Genomic DNA, 16118 nt, shown 5'->3' with positions numbered 1-16118 from the left:
CCTGGTGTGGTTCTCCAGCTGCACCAGGGCCGAAAAGGAGGCCCTCCACAGAGTGGTCAAGGCTGCGGGGAGGATCATTGGGAAGAGCCTCCCAGAGATCTCCACAGTCTTCACCTCCCGCTGCCTACGCCGGGTGAACAACATCCTAAAGGACCAGGTCCACCCAGCGCACCATCTCTTCCAGCGACTGCCCTCCGGACGGAGATACCGTTCCATCCGCTCCAGGTCCAGCAGATTGACCAATAGCCTCTATCCAAAGGCTGTCAGACTGCTGAACGAACAACCTGGCCCCCGCACCCCCCACCCCACCCCCTCGGTCATATAACTCCCACTATAACTCCCACTCAATAACTGAACTGGACTGCATTGCTGCACTGTACACTATTTTCCATCTATTGCAGGACTGCAGCCCCCCAACCCCCCTCACTCTCACACATCACAACTATGGACTGGACTTGCTGCATTCTTATTCAAGTTATTATTGTTATTTATTTATTTACTTATCTATTTATCTTTTTTTTTTTTTTTTATTAATATATTTATATACTATGCCAGTGGTGATGCTCTAAACTTAATTTTGTTGATTAACTCTGTTGAACAAGGACAATAAAGAATCTAAATCTAAATCTAAAGCATGGCGGCCATTTCCTCCTCCTCTGTGCGGCTGTCAGCCCTCAGCATCAGGTGGCCATTAGCAGCAGCTCTGTGATACACTCAGCAGCCAATCAGCAGCCTGGGCCTAACGAGGCCTCGTTACCAGGGGACTGACCTCAACTCCCCGAGAACAGCGGGCGGCGCCGCGCTGACAACGGAACGTTCCGTGGGTCACGTGACTCACGTCTTGCCTTTCCCGCTAATGAGCTCCATTGTGTCTGCGCGGCGTTTTTCTGATGCACCTCAGACTTTGGCGTCAATCTTTTCTACCTTCACATACCGTATTTTCCAACCGCTCTCGATAGACGTCTGCTCTTATCCGAATCAATTACACCTAATTTATCATTTACACAAATAGCTCTCGACGCTTTCATCCAAAGCGCCTCGCGGTGAAGTCAGACGCACAGCGTTAATGAGCTGGGGTGAGTCTTCCTACAGGGAGGGGTCCATATACAAGGGCAATCGAACCCGGTACCCGGTAGGGCTGGGAGCCAAACCCCCGAGCACCTCCGCCACAGCCCCCCGAGGCGCGTATCACACGCCAATCAAACCCACGCAGCTCATCCTTGTCTCCTCTGTAATCTCGCGGAGCCCCGGAAGCGGAGAGCTGAATTTCAAACGCCAGCTCTGACACCTCCTTACTCTACGCCGCGGCGCCACTCAAAGACGGCGCTCGCTAAACGATGACAGCGAGCTCCTCAAGGTAACTGCTGATTGGCTGACGCGCTCCCACTAAGCCTGTGAAGCGTGTCTGGAGAGCAGGTATCTCCGGAGCGTTTGAGGCAGCTGCTGAACAGGATCTTGGGCTCGGGGGCCGAACCTGTCGAGAGAAGGAATAAATATTCTGGGATTTCTCTCCTGCGTTTTTTAAAATTCAAAAAGCGGCTGCCTTCACCGAATCTCCTGGTACTGGTTTACGTTTGAGTGCGACGTGTAGGTGGAGACAGCGCCTGGGACGTGCGCTAGGTTGGTGGCACCACCGGGACAGCAGCCGCTGGACACACACGCACACCACTGCAGTGTGTTAATGTGTGTCTTCAGAGCAGAAAACGTTGACAAAGCTGAGTCATTTAGAGCAGAGTGATGGTAAACCAGGACTCAACAGCTGCACTCGGAGGAAGCTCTGGTGGAGGCGTTGAGATGAAACTGCAGAATGCACATCAAAGTATATTTGATGCTCTATATGTATACATATGATTTACAAATGAGTTTTGTAATCAATAGAAATTGATTTCGCTCCTCTTCCTAACGGGGTCGGTAGGTCTGTGAAAAACAGCCTCTCTGCGTCGGCGAGGTGAAACATGAGTTTTATGTACGAATACACATAACACCTGCAGAATCCTGCAGGGATCGCGGTGGTTGCTCATGGGCGCAGCGTCGGAACCATCAAACGGGAGAGGAGTGCTAGCGTGGAGCAGCAACGGAGAGAGGCGGGAGCGTCCCGACATCGAAGGCACGAAGTACTTCAATCAAATATAGCGAAGACTAAAATAGCCCCCCGACTTTCTTAATGTTTGAAATGACTTCAAGCAGAATTCACAAAACACGAATACGACCGTAAAACCTACATGTGTGTGTGCCATACATTATTATGTGTGCGATTCCATGTGCACTTCTCGATGTGCAACGTATATTATGTACGTATTAGTCTACTGGTGTATGTATGAGTGTATGTATGTATGTATGTATGTATGTATGTATGTATGTATGTATGTATGTATGTATGTATGTATGTATGTATGTATGTATGTATGTATGTGTGTGTGTGTGTGTGTGTGTGTGTGTGTGTGTGTGTGTGTGTGTATGTATGTGTGTGTGTGTGTGTGTGTGTGTGTGCGTGTGTGTGTGTGTGTGTATGTATGTATGTATGTATGCATGCATCTATCACTCGATGGATGGATGGATGGATGGATGGATGGATGGATGGATGGATGGATGGATGGATGGATGGATGGATGGATGGATGGATGGATGGATGGATGGATGGATGGATGGTTAGACATGCATGCCTGGGGCTGGTACGATGGATGCATCTGTGGCATTAACGCATCTATGGTGTGTGTGTGCATGTCTATTTGTCAGTGTGTGTCTCTTTGGTATGCGTGTGTGCGTGTGTGTGCGTGTGCGCACCTGTCCAGGGCCGAGCTGAGCTCCTCCAGGCGGTGGGCGTCGCCGCTGGAGGAGTTGCTGAGTCGGGAGAGCGCGTCCATCCGCCTCAGGATCACCTCCAGCATCTCACTGATCTTCCTCAGCACCCCCCGCGACTCCCCCCGCCTGACAGCACTGGGGGAGACAGGGGGGAGGAGACAGGGGGAGGAGACAGGGGGGAGGAGGAGGGAGATAGGGGGGAAACAGGTGGGGGACACGTGGGAGGAGGGGGACAGGTGGGGAGGGGAGGGGGGACACGTGGGAGACAAGGGGGGAGGGGGGAGGAGACAGGTGGGGAGACAGTGGGACGAAGGGGAGAGGTGGGAGACGGGGGGGGGGGAAAGGTGGGAGGAGGGGGAGAGGTGGGAGACAGGGGGGAGAACACAGGTGGGAGACAGATGGGAGGGGGAGGGGGGACAGGTGGGAGGGCGAGGGGAGAGGAGGGGGAGAGGTGGGAGGAGGGGGAGAGGAGGGGAGAGGTGGGAGGAGGGGGAGAGGAGGGGGAGAGGTGGGAGGAGGGGGACAGATGGAGAGAGAGAGGGGGCGGGAGGAGAGCAAGGGAGGAGAGAGCCAGAAAGGGGAGAGAGAGAGAAGGGATGGAGAGGGAGACAAGGAGAGAGACACAGACATGTGACACAGGGGAGACACAAGGGAAGAGGCATAAAGAGGGGAGAGAGAGAAATAGGAAGAGAGTACAATTTTACAAAATGCTTGACAACCCTAATCATTCTGTTTGCTGAGTACTTATCTATCTTATTTAGTTTTTTTCATGCTTTGGCAATGTTATATAATATTTACCCTACCAAGAAAGCTCTCTGATTTATCAGAAAGAGAGAGAGAATTTGAGATTTTCTTCAAAAACAAGAACAAATTATCATCATGTTGCTTGAAAGACATCATTTCACGAGCTTCCTCTGAACCCGTACACAACATTGCAGCAACTCTCTCTCTGTCTCCCTCCCTCCCTCTCTCTCTCTCTCTCTCTCTCTCTCTCTCTCTCTCTCTCTCTCTCTCTCTCTCTCTCTCTCTCTCTCTCTCTCTCTCTCTCTCTCTCTCTCTCTCTCAGCTTTAAGAAAACTCCCTCCTGCTGGCGAGACTCCGGGGTCACATCATCTGGACTGTTGTTGTTCTCCATCGTCTCCCCCGGGCGCCAATTACTGATGACCCTGTCCGCACCATCCCCTCCTCCCCCCTCCCCCCCTCCACCACCCCCCCCCCCCCACACACACACACACACACACACACTCACATACACTGCCTCTGCTCACTTATACTGCAGCAGTCCATTTAGCTCCGGAGTCCGAGCTGGGAATGACGGCGCTCCAGTACAGGCTGGAGAACCTGGGTGCTATTAATCACCAGCAATACCAGTTCAGGCCAGTTTAGCAATGCCAGTTGATAATGCATCACGCGTAGCTTGATATTTTTTCACCATCAAACACCGTAAAATGTCCTACAATAGAAGTTGGACACTACTATGTGTACGACAGAACTGCTGGTAAACGGTATACAATGACAGCTGTCACTGTTGATGGGGCGGCAGCCATCTGGATGCTGAGGTAGGGGTCATTCGGTTTTCCGGCTTTCGGAGTCGGGAATCCAACTTCAGGGGGCGCGTACTTGGATATCCCGACTACCGTGTTTAAACTAAATGCACCGCTAGTGCATCAGGATCGCCGTGGTTACTGTAGGCCTCAAAACACAACAAGAGGGGCTTTTCTCACCAGCCACGCCTTAGCCCGAGGCCAACACCAGCCCCAGGCTAACCCTTAACCCAGGCTTACACCGGCTCCAGGCAAACACCAGGCAAACACTAGCTCATGTTAATGAGTTCTGGCCTAGGTTCACACCGGCTGTTTTGGCCCCATGTTTAAAGTGGTTTCTGTTGTGGGCCCATAAAAGTGGTGGCCAGGTCGCACCATGGACTGTTGGTTCTGTTCTGTTGATTAGTTCTGTTCTTCCACCTCCATTGTTAAACAGAAGGTGTGTGTGTGTGTGTGTGTGTGTGTGTGTGTGTGTGTGTGTGTGTGTGTGTGTGTGTGTGTGTGTGTGTGTGTGTGTGTGTGTCATCTAAAGAAGGATGACGTTGTGTTTTAGCTGTAGCCAGATCTTAGATTTTCCCTCAGTTTGCTCCCAGAACTAAGATATGATGAGTTAAGATCTTTAGGCATGTGTACAGTGATGAATATGACATCATGATCAATATAATTATTCAATACGAACTCAATAAAATTATCAAATCTCATATCGTTTTACCTCTCCAGCCAGTTGTGATATTTCTACCGTAGACTGGGCTGTGGCAATATTTATACAGTTATGCATAAACGTGTCTTGTTATGTAATCAAATGTGAATTTGTAAGTCGATGGACCCTCTTTATATGAGGCGATTCATCTTTGAAACTTTCAAACCCCAAACGTAATAAAGCCGCCTTGTTATTCGACTCCGGTTCAAACCGCACCAAACACACGATCTCTCAACTGCTTTTATTCACAACAGCAAACTCCAGAATATAAAGTAAAGCGCTGGCAAATGAAGATCCATGGTCTTTACCCAGAATGCCTCAGCGGCGGTTGTCGTGGACAACGAGCCTCTGGGCTAAGAGTGTGGGCAGAAGCGTTGCACAGCAGCAGACCTCATACATTACCCTGACCCAGAAACAACAACAATAACAACCCGTCTCTCCCTCAAACGGTCTTTCCTCTCTGCCCTTCTCTCCTCTCGTCTCTCCTCCCCCCCCCGTCCTCCTCTTTCCCTGTCTCTCCTCTCTGGACGTTCCTCCAGCCAGCTGCTTCTAGTCCTTCCTCTGGTTCCTCTAACCCCCAGGGGTAGCAGTGAATGGACTGCGTTTATGCCGCGCTTTTCTTACCCGTTGCCACTCCGTGGCACTTTACAATACTGCCCTCACGTTCACCCATTCATCCGCACAGTCACACACCGACGGCGGTGTCAACCACGCAGGGCGAGAGCCAGCTCGTCTGGAGCAGTCAGGGTGAGCTGTCTTGCTCAGGGACACCTCGACACTCAGCTAGGAAGAGACGGTAATCGAACTAGCAACGATCTGGTTACCAGCCAACCCGCTCTACGTCCTGAGCCACATGTAGGTGAATGAGAGGATCGTCCCTGGGAATATTAATGTATAGGTAACTGGAACGGTTTCCATGCTACACACCACCATTGTGACTTCTACTGGGCTCCTCCATACAAAGACACAGGGTGGTGGTGTTAGAAATCCGGTTTATTTTTTTAAAGTAGCAGTCAAGGAAAATGGCAAGGGTGCTTCATCTTGCCATGCAGGATATCTCTCCTTGAGTGTGTACAGTGATGGCTGGTTCAACCTTTGCCCACTGATTGCAACAGGTGTGCAGCCTCACCAGGCCCCAGAGTCCAATCAGACACGGCCAGGTGAGGCTGCCTAAACAGAACTACTCTCATAACCTCCAATTAAAAGTAAGAATTAGTAAATCCCTTGGTGACAGTGAAAGTGAACCCTGAAACATAAGAAAAAAACTATCTAATGCAAAATCCTGCTTTACTGCAGCATAATCGTACTGCAGTAGAACCTTTTCTACTACACACACACATCTAGGACAACACACACCTCTCCATTTGGAAGATGTGCTGACGACAGTAGCTTAGCCAAACGAGACGCTTGTAAATAGTTAGAACGTCTTGGTCCCCGAGGTAGCGAGCGTCACACAGGACACTGTCTGAGCAGAAGAGAAGACTGATGGAAGCCAGTATCCGGGGCCTGTTGTTGTTCCTCTTGGTCTTGTTAATACAGGGGTCCGGCTCCAACACAGACAGGTTAATTGTCCTTTAACAACTCTGTACCAGCTCCGGGGCTCTGGGTACCAATCCATTTCATGAGCAACAGAATCACATTAGATCCGCATTTGTGTCTGGCCGCTGTGTGAGAGTGTAAACAGTCCCTCCTAAACCAAAGCGGGGTTTAGCGAGGCCGTGTGAAAGAGCCTTTGTTCAATGGTGGATCACATCGGCTATTCTTCACGTCTTAAAAATAGACACAATCACGTCCTGCCCGGCTGCAGTGGTTAAAGATGTGGTTACATTTACATTTACATTTAACATGTAAGGCCTTTAGCTTTGACGTTTTTATCCTAAGCGACTTAAAATAAGTAAATTTATCACAAGAAAGAGAAACAACAATATATTGCTGTCACTACGGTAAGAATGCTCATAGAAACAAGTGCCAAGCACTAACCATGGCTAGGTTAACACATTCCCAGTATACAACAGAGGATAGGATGCTACACACAGCATCTTATCCTATGGTATCGCTTTGGTACCCAAGGATAAGAGAATGAGTAGCTCTACTATCTAATGAGGGTAGAGTAAATCTAGGAACATATAACTATAGAGCTCTATCTTCACCATGGTGGAGTATTTATATAGGATCCATAATCTAGTGATTCACTCAGCTTCTCATGATTCATAAGTTATGTTTGGCTTTAGATGAATCGTGAGCCCTTCAGTCTGTTCAAATCTATTATGGTTTAACATGTAAGAAAGAAAACGGCCTTGATTCAGTGAGAGTAACACATATATGTGAAGGGCCTAGGTCTATTGAACGTCAGTTAAGTCAATTTTAAATACATTCATGAATAACTAAATCTAAACATGAATACATAAATAATTAAATCTGCCAATGAAAAAAAATAAGAGGCAATACTTTGATAAATATCTAAATCAGTCAATGTAGTTTAACGAAACATGAATAATCTGTTTCATTTTAAAAGGAGATTTTCCAAATGTAAACTATAATTTCCTTTTCCACTTTTATTTATGTCAGTCAGGGACTTTTTTTTTCATAGAGCCACATGACGTGGTGACCCTACTTGTGTGAGACGGGGCCGGTTACAGGAAGGAAGTGGCTGATCAGACAGAGGATTCCTCATGTCTGGTTGATACATATCGGTCACACATATGTATCAACTAGAGCTCAGCTGTATCACATCTATGAACTATTAGAGTCCCTCTTTAAAGTCACAACTATAAAACAATCTATGTGTAGAACCGACGAGTGCTCTGCCCTGTAGATCTAACCATGAGAACCAATCACCTGCAGAACTATGATGAAGGGTCCATTGCTGTGGGACCAATGAGAGCTCTGCCCTGTAAGATCTAACCAAGAGAACCCATCAAAGAACTATACTGAAGCTCCATAGCTGTGGGACCAACTCTGAGAGCTCTGTAAGATCTAACGATGAGAAACCACCACACATCCAGAACTATACCTGAAGCTCCATAGCTTTGGGACTAACGAGAGCTCTGCCCTGGACTTCTTCCCCTACAGCAGACCTTAGGCCATTGTTTCGCCCTCCCGGGTATCATGTCCTTCTCCAGCCCGTTCTCTCTCGACTAGGTATTAGAGCGCGTTTTTAGGGAAGATTTAGTTTTTTTTATTGTAAAATAAACTGAGGGTGTGTGGTATGCTCTAAATCCACTTGAACTCATTTCAGGAGGATTATTGGCATGGGGAATGTACACTTACATTGCCAAAAAGAATCTCTGTCTTTTGCTTTCTCTTTCTGTGCTCTCTCTCTCTCTCTCTCTCTCTCCTCTCTCTCTCTCTCTCTCTCTCCTCTCTCTCTCTCTCTCTCTCCCCTCTGCCTCTCTCTTTGTGATTACTCTCTCTCTTTGTGTGTGTTCTCGCTCTCTCTCTCTCTTCTTTCTGTGTACTCTCTCTCTTTCTGTGTGTTATCGCTCTTTCTCTCTCTCTTTCTGTGTACTCTCTCTCTTTCTGGGTGTTATCGCTCTTTCTCTCTCTCTTTCTGTGTACTCTCTCTTTCTGGTGTGTTATCGCTATTTCTCTCTCTCTCTCTCTCTCTCTCTCTCTCTCTCTCTCTCTCTCATCTCTCTCTCTCTCTCTCTCTCTCTCTCTCTCTCTCTCTCTCTCTCTCTCTCTCTCTCTCTCTCTCTCTCTCTCTCTCTCTCTCTCTCTCTCTCTCTCTCTCACACGGCAGAGTGGGTGCTGATGCTGTTGCCGTGGGATACTGCATGGACTTCACCTGTGAAGACTGGGCCAGAGGTAGTGCGGAGGCCCCTTTGAAGCCGAGTTGGGATGTATGGCTAACCGTCTATTCTGGGCGCCACCGCAAAACCCACGCTTACGCAGGGCAAAATATTTAGAACAGCAGGTTCACGGACATGAAGGCTGACTACATAAATACATGCGCTGTTCATTTTTTCCCTGGTTCCACGCAGAAAAACACGTTTTTGGTGGTGCGTTGGTGGTTTGTCCCGTGTCAGTTGCTCTGTGAGGAACAGAGAACAGCAGTGAAATAAGAATAATGGTTTTTGTTATTCACAACAGATCTTGAAAGTGAAATTGAGGCCAGTTCACTGCTCTTCCAGACCATTAGGTTCCTGATGACGATACTTTTGGAGGAGGAGGAGTAGAAGGAGAAGGGGGAGAAAGAGGAGAGAGCAGGAGGAGGAGGGAGCAGGAGGGAGGGGGAGAAGGGGGAGGAGGAGGAGAGGGCAGGAGGAGGAGGAGGACGTGGAGGAGGGAGCAGGAGGGAGGAGAGAGCAGGAGGAGGAGGGAGCAGGAGGGAGGAGAGAGCAGGGAGGAGGAGGGAGCAGGAGGGAGGGGGAGGAGGGGGAGGAGGAGGAGAGGGCAGGAGGAGGAGGAGGACGGAGGAGGGAGCAGGAGGGAGGAGAGAGCAGGAGGAGGAGGGAGAAGGAGGAGGAGAGAGCAGGGAGGAGGAGCAGGTGAGGAGGGAGCAGGAGGAGGAGAGAGCAGGGAGGAGGAGCAGGTGGAGGAGGGAGCAGGAGGAGGTCCTGGCTGCCTTAGAGTCTAACCTGCCGGTGAGATGATGAGCAGAGAGGAGCAGACAGCCCCGGCTCCTCGCTGATCCCTCATGTAAGTCTCAGCAGTACATAAGGCTGCGCCGCTCGCGCTCTGCCGGATACATTTTTAATAATCCTCCCATTTTTTATTAAAGAAATGATAGTGCGCGTGCTGTGTGTGTGGTGTGTGTGTTGTGTGGTGTGTGTGTGTGGTGTGTGTGTGTGTGTAAGTGTGTGTGTGGTGTGACGGTGTATATGTGTGTTTGAGCGAGAGAGGGAGTAGAGGACAGAGAGAGAGAGAGAGAGGAGAGAGAGAGAGAGAGAGAGAGAGAGAGAGAGAGAGAGAGAGAGAGAGGAGAGAGAGAGAGAGAGAGAGAGAGAGGACTAAACCCATATGTTTTGCTTCTGCAACTTAAAAAACAAGCCAACTCGACAGTAAAAAAATAACTCAGTCCCTCCTTTTAAAGTCTACTATTTACTGCATCTTCTGTCCCATTGATAACGCGCAGTTTGAACACCACAAAGCAGTGCGACGCCACATTGACAGAGCCAGTTTAGCTCCCATATAATCATCCTTCCACGCTACAGATCCACACACACATGTTTGGTGTTTCAACACACATCTGTTCTCTGCAACACCTAATGGAGTCCCACTTACTGCTCATACACACTTGATTTGACAATAAAGATCATACCAAAATGAGCTATTGTGTGGTTGGAATATTCTGCATCAAAAGGTTTGAGCAGAGAATGGGAGATGATGAAACTGAACGACCAAACACTTCTCCGTCTTGTGTTTGTTTGATTGAATCAGATGTGTATCAAACAGGAAGAACTGTCAAGCAAGGCATTACCAATTCCAGGGTTGACGGTTCTCTTTTCCCTGGGGCCAACCATGCAGAGAACACTCATACATACACATTACATATACCGCCAGGACGTTGTATTCATGTATTCATTGAAAAAACATTCCATGTTTTTCTCAGACCAATAACGGACGCCTGACATGGAAAGGTTTCTGCTGTCCCAGCTGGACAGAGCGGGAATCAATACAGCTCTCGTCCGGCTGTCATATTAATGCAAACATCACCATCCACCGTTTAGTCATTTCACAGACGCTTCCGTCCACCAGAGACTCCAGCAAATCGTGACTCCCCGTGCATGTCATTAACGACCGGTGGGGACAGCTGGCTCAAGAGGGCCTGCAGGTAGACTGAGGAGGACGTTGAGGTGTCCACTACTAATGTAGAATGACTTAAGGGGGTGATATGCTGCCACAACGTGGTGAGTGTGATTGATCAGCCATTACAAGTCTTCCCTGTGCTTAGTGACATCACTAGTGGGCGTGTCCACCTAGATGTCGCTTGACCGATCAGTCTAGCAGCCTACCCATTGGACTGTAGCTAATGTTGCCTTTCTATCAATCGCTCATCTCGGTTGACACGCCCACTTGTGATGTCACTAAGACACCGGGAAGGTGATTGTCAAACGGCTTGTAATGGCTCATCACACTGACAGCGGGTGGCGTATCTCCCTTTAAATTCAAGATAGGAACTTGAGAAGTTTTACCCAATGAACTCTAAACTACGCTCCTCTGAATTCCTTCCTCCGAACTGTCCAGCGGCTCAGAGAGAGAGAGTCGCACTCCCCTCCCGTCGGGGGGTATCCCATTAGCTATGAAAGGTCTGATTAATTTATTCATGACATCTGGACCTTCTGGCCCAGCAGGTCAATTTACCATCATCAGGATCACTGGTGACTTTCCCCTCTCAGATGGAGTAGAGACCGAGAGAGAGAGAGAGAGAGAGAGAGAGAGAGAGAGAGAGAGAGAGAGAGAGAGAGAGAGAGAGGATGAGAGAGAGAGGGGGGGAGAGAGAGAGAGAGAGAGAGAGAGAGAGAGAGAGAGAGAGAGAGAGAGAGAGAGAGAGAGAGAGAGAGAGAGAGAGAGAAAGGATGAGAGAGAGAGGGGGGGAGAGAGAGAGAGGGGGGGAGAGAGAGAGAGAGAGAGAGAGAGAGAGAGAGAGAGAGAGAGAGAGAGAGAGAGAGAGAGAGATATTGAGTGAGGGTGAGAGTGAACTAGAGAGAGACAGAGAGAGAACGAGAGAGAGGACACCAAGAGAGAGAGAGAGCACGCATACGTGCATATCCATATGTGTTGCTTCTGCAACTTAAAAAACCACCCAGCTCGACAGCGGCCGCGTGGCCTCTGCTCCTCAAGGAGGAGATCCTTCTTAGCCAGAGAGGAGGGGGAGGAAACGTATATCGTCCTCCGGCCGCTCAGAGCAGGGATTGAAACCCGCTGAGGCGTGATATAACAGACCTCCATCAGCGTCCGTCCGGTGGGGGGGGGGGGGGGGGGGATGAGCCACGGCCCAACTCCGTTACTCAGCGTCACGAGCGGTGAGTCGCCACGCAGTCCCAGCTCTGCGGTCGGCTCTGACGCACTTGTGCGTACGGAGCGCGTTCCAAAGGGACCCCTGGGGACCGGGACCAAGACACGCCAGGTCCAGGACCAAGACCGGCCCCAGTCTTGGTCCTGGTCCTGGCAAGGACCAGGACCTGGTCTGGGACAAGCCTCAGCTGGTGTAAATAGTACTGACGCGATCATTAATTATTTATTTTTTTATTTCTTCTGCTCTGTCGCATCGCCTATGCGCTCCACGTCTGGTGTGAACGGTCCCTTTACGGCCCCTTGATGTAAGGTCCTTTAACAGCCGAGTAATGAATAAATTACGCTCAAAAGCATCGCCAATGGACTTCAACCCCCCACCTCGTACGCCCACTGAAGCTCCAACCTTTCACTGAAATAACCACCAGTGTGTTGAAGAGGATTCAGTATAACGGGGCGTTTAGCTTTTTAATCCAAGTGCAAAATGATGGAGCGATGGCAGCGTCCGGATGAGGGGGGATAAGGATCCAGACTAACACACATTAGGGATGATTCGGTCAGTTCACCACAATGGTAGAGATACGAGGAGTGAGTGTTAAGAGGGCTGTTAGCTCAACAATGTCAGGTGACCATGGCGACCATCACAAAGATACCTGATTGTGATTTGTAACCTGGTTTACCTTGACCTTTCCCTTATTTACCTTGGCGGCTTTAAAATTAACATCTCTTATCGGTCAAATGGTAAAGAGTAATATGTGTACGGCCCCATTCACCTCCACGATGTTTTATTGTTTTATTGACGTGGGACAAATTGGCAGCAAACAGCGTTTGGCGTCAAACGACCTTTAGGTAACCAGAATGTGTTAAATTGAGTAGAAGCAGAAAATTCATGTCTGTACGTCGTATAATAAGTGGATAAGGCAATTATCTTGACTGGCATTTTAATCAGGTGGTGACCACGCCCACGCTCCAGAGATCTGCAACTCTACTCTCTATAGCATCTTTATTCTCTACAGCGCTATCTCTTCTCTCTGCTCTACTCCTACTCTCTCTACAGCTCAACCCCTACTCTCCTCCTCATCTCTACTCTCTGCATCTTTATGTCTACTCTACACCTCAATCCGTACTCTCTACAGCTCCATCTCTATCTCTACATCTCTATCCCTACTCTCTACATCTCCATCTCTACTGCATCTCTACTCTCTACAGCTCTATCTCTAGTCTCTACGGCTTTATCTCTACCCTCTACACATCCATCTCTACTCTCTACATCTCTTTCTCTACTCTCCTCCTGAGTACTCTCATCACTGCTCTTTTCGAAACAAGTCTTTTCAAGGTTTAACAAAAGGCCAGATACGATGTTTGTCCTGCTCTGCCGAGGGATAACCCTTGTTCTAAAGGAGTAACACAGGAAATAACAAGCTGTCCTTAGTTACATGGTGGAAAAGTGTGCAATAAGTACTGTAGGGAGATCTACCTACAGTACGCGACCTAAGACAGGACTTCCAGGGACCATATATGGTCTCAGCTACACATTATTCATACTTATGTCATCCCAGATACATAACATAAGAGGATGCATAAGCCAGGGTTTACACTCCATATTGGACAGAGTGAAACCAAGCAGCAGCAGCGAGATGAAGCCAGCGTCTCTCCTGGAGTACATTAATCCAGAGAGAGAGAGAGAGAGAGAGAGAGAGAGAGAGAGAGAGAGAGAGAGAGAGAGAGAGAGAGAGAGAGAGAGGAACCCAGCTCAGAGTCTCTCGCCCCACGTGTATAAATAGGATCCGGCGTGTGCTGCTCGCCTTGAATCAATATTTAAATGAGCAGGTAGACAAATGAGGGAGGCGAGCGAGAGGAAGACCTTAGACACCGACACATGCAGAGCTTCTGTACGACCTCACACACACGAGCCTCTCTCATGTATCTTTAAGACCCTGAGCCGACGCTGAAGAGCACACACACACGGGGCGCCTACACCACGGGTCCCTCTCTAATCCGTCGGTGTCGGGGGGGGGGGGGGGGGGGGGGGGGGGCATTAAGAGCAGCCGGGGAGGAGGAAGAGGAGGGTGCCGGGTGGGAAGGTGCTCTTCAAAGGGTTTATTAAAACACACAATAATAAGGAGGGGCGTCTCGCAGCTCTGCAGCCTTGGAGATACGGCAGGATCAATGTCTCGGCTTTCATGGCTGCCGGCTCCCCCCAGACCCCCCGTCCTCCTCCTCCTCCTCCTCCTCCTCCTCCTCCTCATTAGCTCCGGTACCTTCTGAAGAAGAGGCGCTGGGGGGGGGGGGGGGGGTGCGCTGGGTTTGGGTCGGGGAGAGCAGGCTGCGGCCGGTATGTAACCGCTGGCGCTGATTGGTCAGTAGAACTCTGGGTTTGAGATGAAGGTCCAAAACTTTTGTTTTTTTTTAAGGGGTTCATTTGAGGTGGACAATTTTAGAAAATCCTTTAAAAAGATATGTATTAGAGCAGAATCTTTACTCGCCTTCATCTGGGATCTGGAGTATTTTATGAGCTTCAAATGACCTACTCAATTAAAATCTTGATTAGAATGAGATCAATTAAAATGAGATCATTAGAATGAGGTCAATTATAATTAGATCAATTAGATCACCCAACCAATTAGATCAATTAGATCAATCAACCAATTAGATACATTAACCAGTTCAATCCTTCAGACCCAACACACAAAATTTTACATGTGTTTGTTGTAAGAACAAACTGCAGGGATTCAACCAAGAAAGCCAGAGCTGGGGGAGGCATGGGAAGGTGGGGGAAGGTGGTGGATCCAAAATGGCGCCCAGGCCTCCCACCATCACCACAAGATGATCATCAAGGCAAACCATCATACCCGTAGATGAGATGTGATGCACTTTGTTCTTCCCACTAGGGACTATTCATGTCACACCACAGAAGCACAGGAAAGAAATGAGATCAACTATATTAGGAATACTTGAATCGGATATTTAACATTTGAAATGCTCCCCTCATAAATGCCCTTCTTTAAAATAGATTTGGAGATCATAAGGATTGGTGGATTACCTTCCTAGTCCATATTTCAATACCAACCACAAAGCCATTCCTCCAGCGGTCTCAGGTCTATCAATAGAACCCCATCTCCCATCGCGGGCTGACAGAGAAGGACATGGTGATGAGGTGTTTGTCAGAGGGGAGTGGGGGGCTATGGAGAGGTCAGAGATATATAGCTCTATAAAGACCTTCAGTCCTCCGTGCAAGAGATCCCCGGTGGGCCCTGAAAACCTTGAGGACAACATCTTACTAGAGAGAGAGATGGATTACGAGCAGGCATCCCTCTTGAAGCAGACCGTGTGTGTGTCTCAGCGGACATGGTAAATGGACTGCATTCACATTTTATAACCAGTGGCCACTCAAAGCGCTTTACTATATTGCCTAATATTCACACACCGACGGCGTTGTCAGCCACGCAAGGCGACAGCCAGCTCGTCAGGGGCAGTTAGGGTGAGGTGTCTTGCTCAGGGACACCTCGACACTCGGCTAGGAGGAGCCGGGTATCAAACTAGCAACCTTCCGGTTACCAGCCAACCCGCTCTACCTCCTGAGCCACACGCCGCCAATACAAACAGACAACACCATGAATAAACTGAATTGAATTTATGTGCTTATATTTTCATTGAATTTGTAATTTTTTTTATAAATGTTTAAATTTGACTTTGTGACCTCATCAGCACTGATGTGCTTAAGTTTACTCACTCTTGTATTTCGTGCCGTTGCAAAGAGAAAAAAAATAAAAAATGCTATTTACCCAAACCGCTCTGAGCCACTCACTCTTCAATGTGACTTTTTAGCGATACCTTCGTTTTTCTCCCTTGTGTTTTGTCCTGGAGTGATGAAATATCTTGGTTTATATCGATGATCTGAGGTCGTGTCCCTTATTCTGAAACCTCTTTGAGCTGTGGCTTATTGGAGGGGGCGGAGCCTTCAGGGGGTGAGGGGGGGCGGGGCTGTATTGATCCTGGGGTTTGAGTTATAATAATGGCCACATTGGCCCAGCAGGGTAATCAATAGTATTTGTGGACGCCCTCTCAGGCACTCACACAGGACCCAATCACTTGCTGTGAATAATTTATGAATG

At 48.7% G+C, this 16118-nt stretch overlaps 1 protein-coding gene across 1 annotated transcript in view; it reads right to left on the bottom strand.

Moving 5' to 3' along the window:
* Nucleotides 1–16118, bottom strand: part of LOC132469817 (alpha-1,6-mannosylglycoprotein 6-beta-N-acetylglucosaminyltransferase B) — a 43371-nt gene that overhangs the window by 19824 nt on the left and 7429 nt on the right. Inside the window, exon 3 of the mRNA XM_060067896.1 lies at nt 2785–2937. Within this exon, the coding sequence (XP_059923879.1) occupies nt 2785–2937 (153 nt within the window). The remainder of the gene's footprint in view (nt 1–2784; nt 2938–16118) is intronic.

Source organism: Gadus macrocephalus, chromosome 2, assembly GCF_031168955.1.
Source record: "Gadus macrocephalus chromosome 2, ASM3116895v1".
NCBI lineage: Eukaryota > Metazoa > Chordata > Actinopteri > Gadiformes > Gadidae > Gadus > Gadus macrocephalus.
Note: the sequence above shows the minus strand (reverse complement) of the source record. Positions and strands in the feature narration are given on the sequence as shown.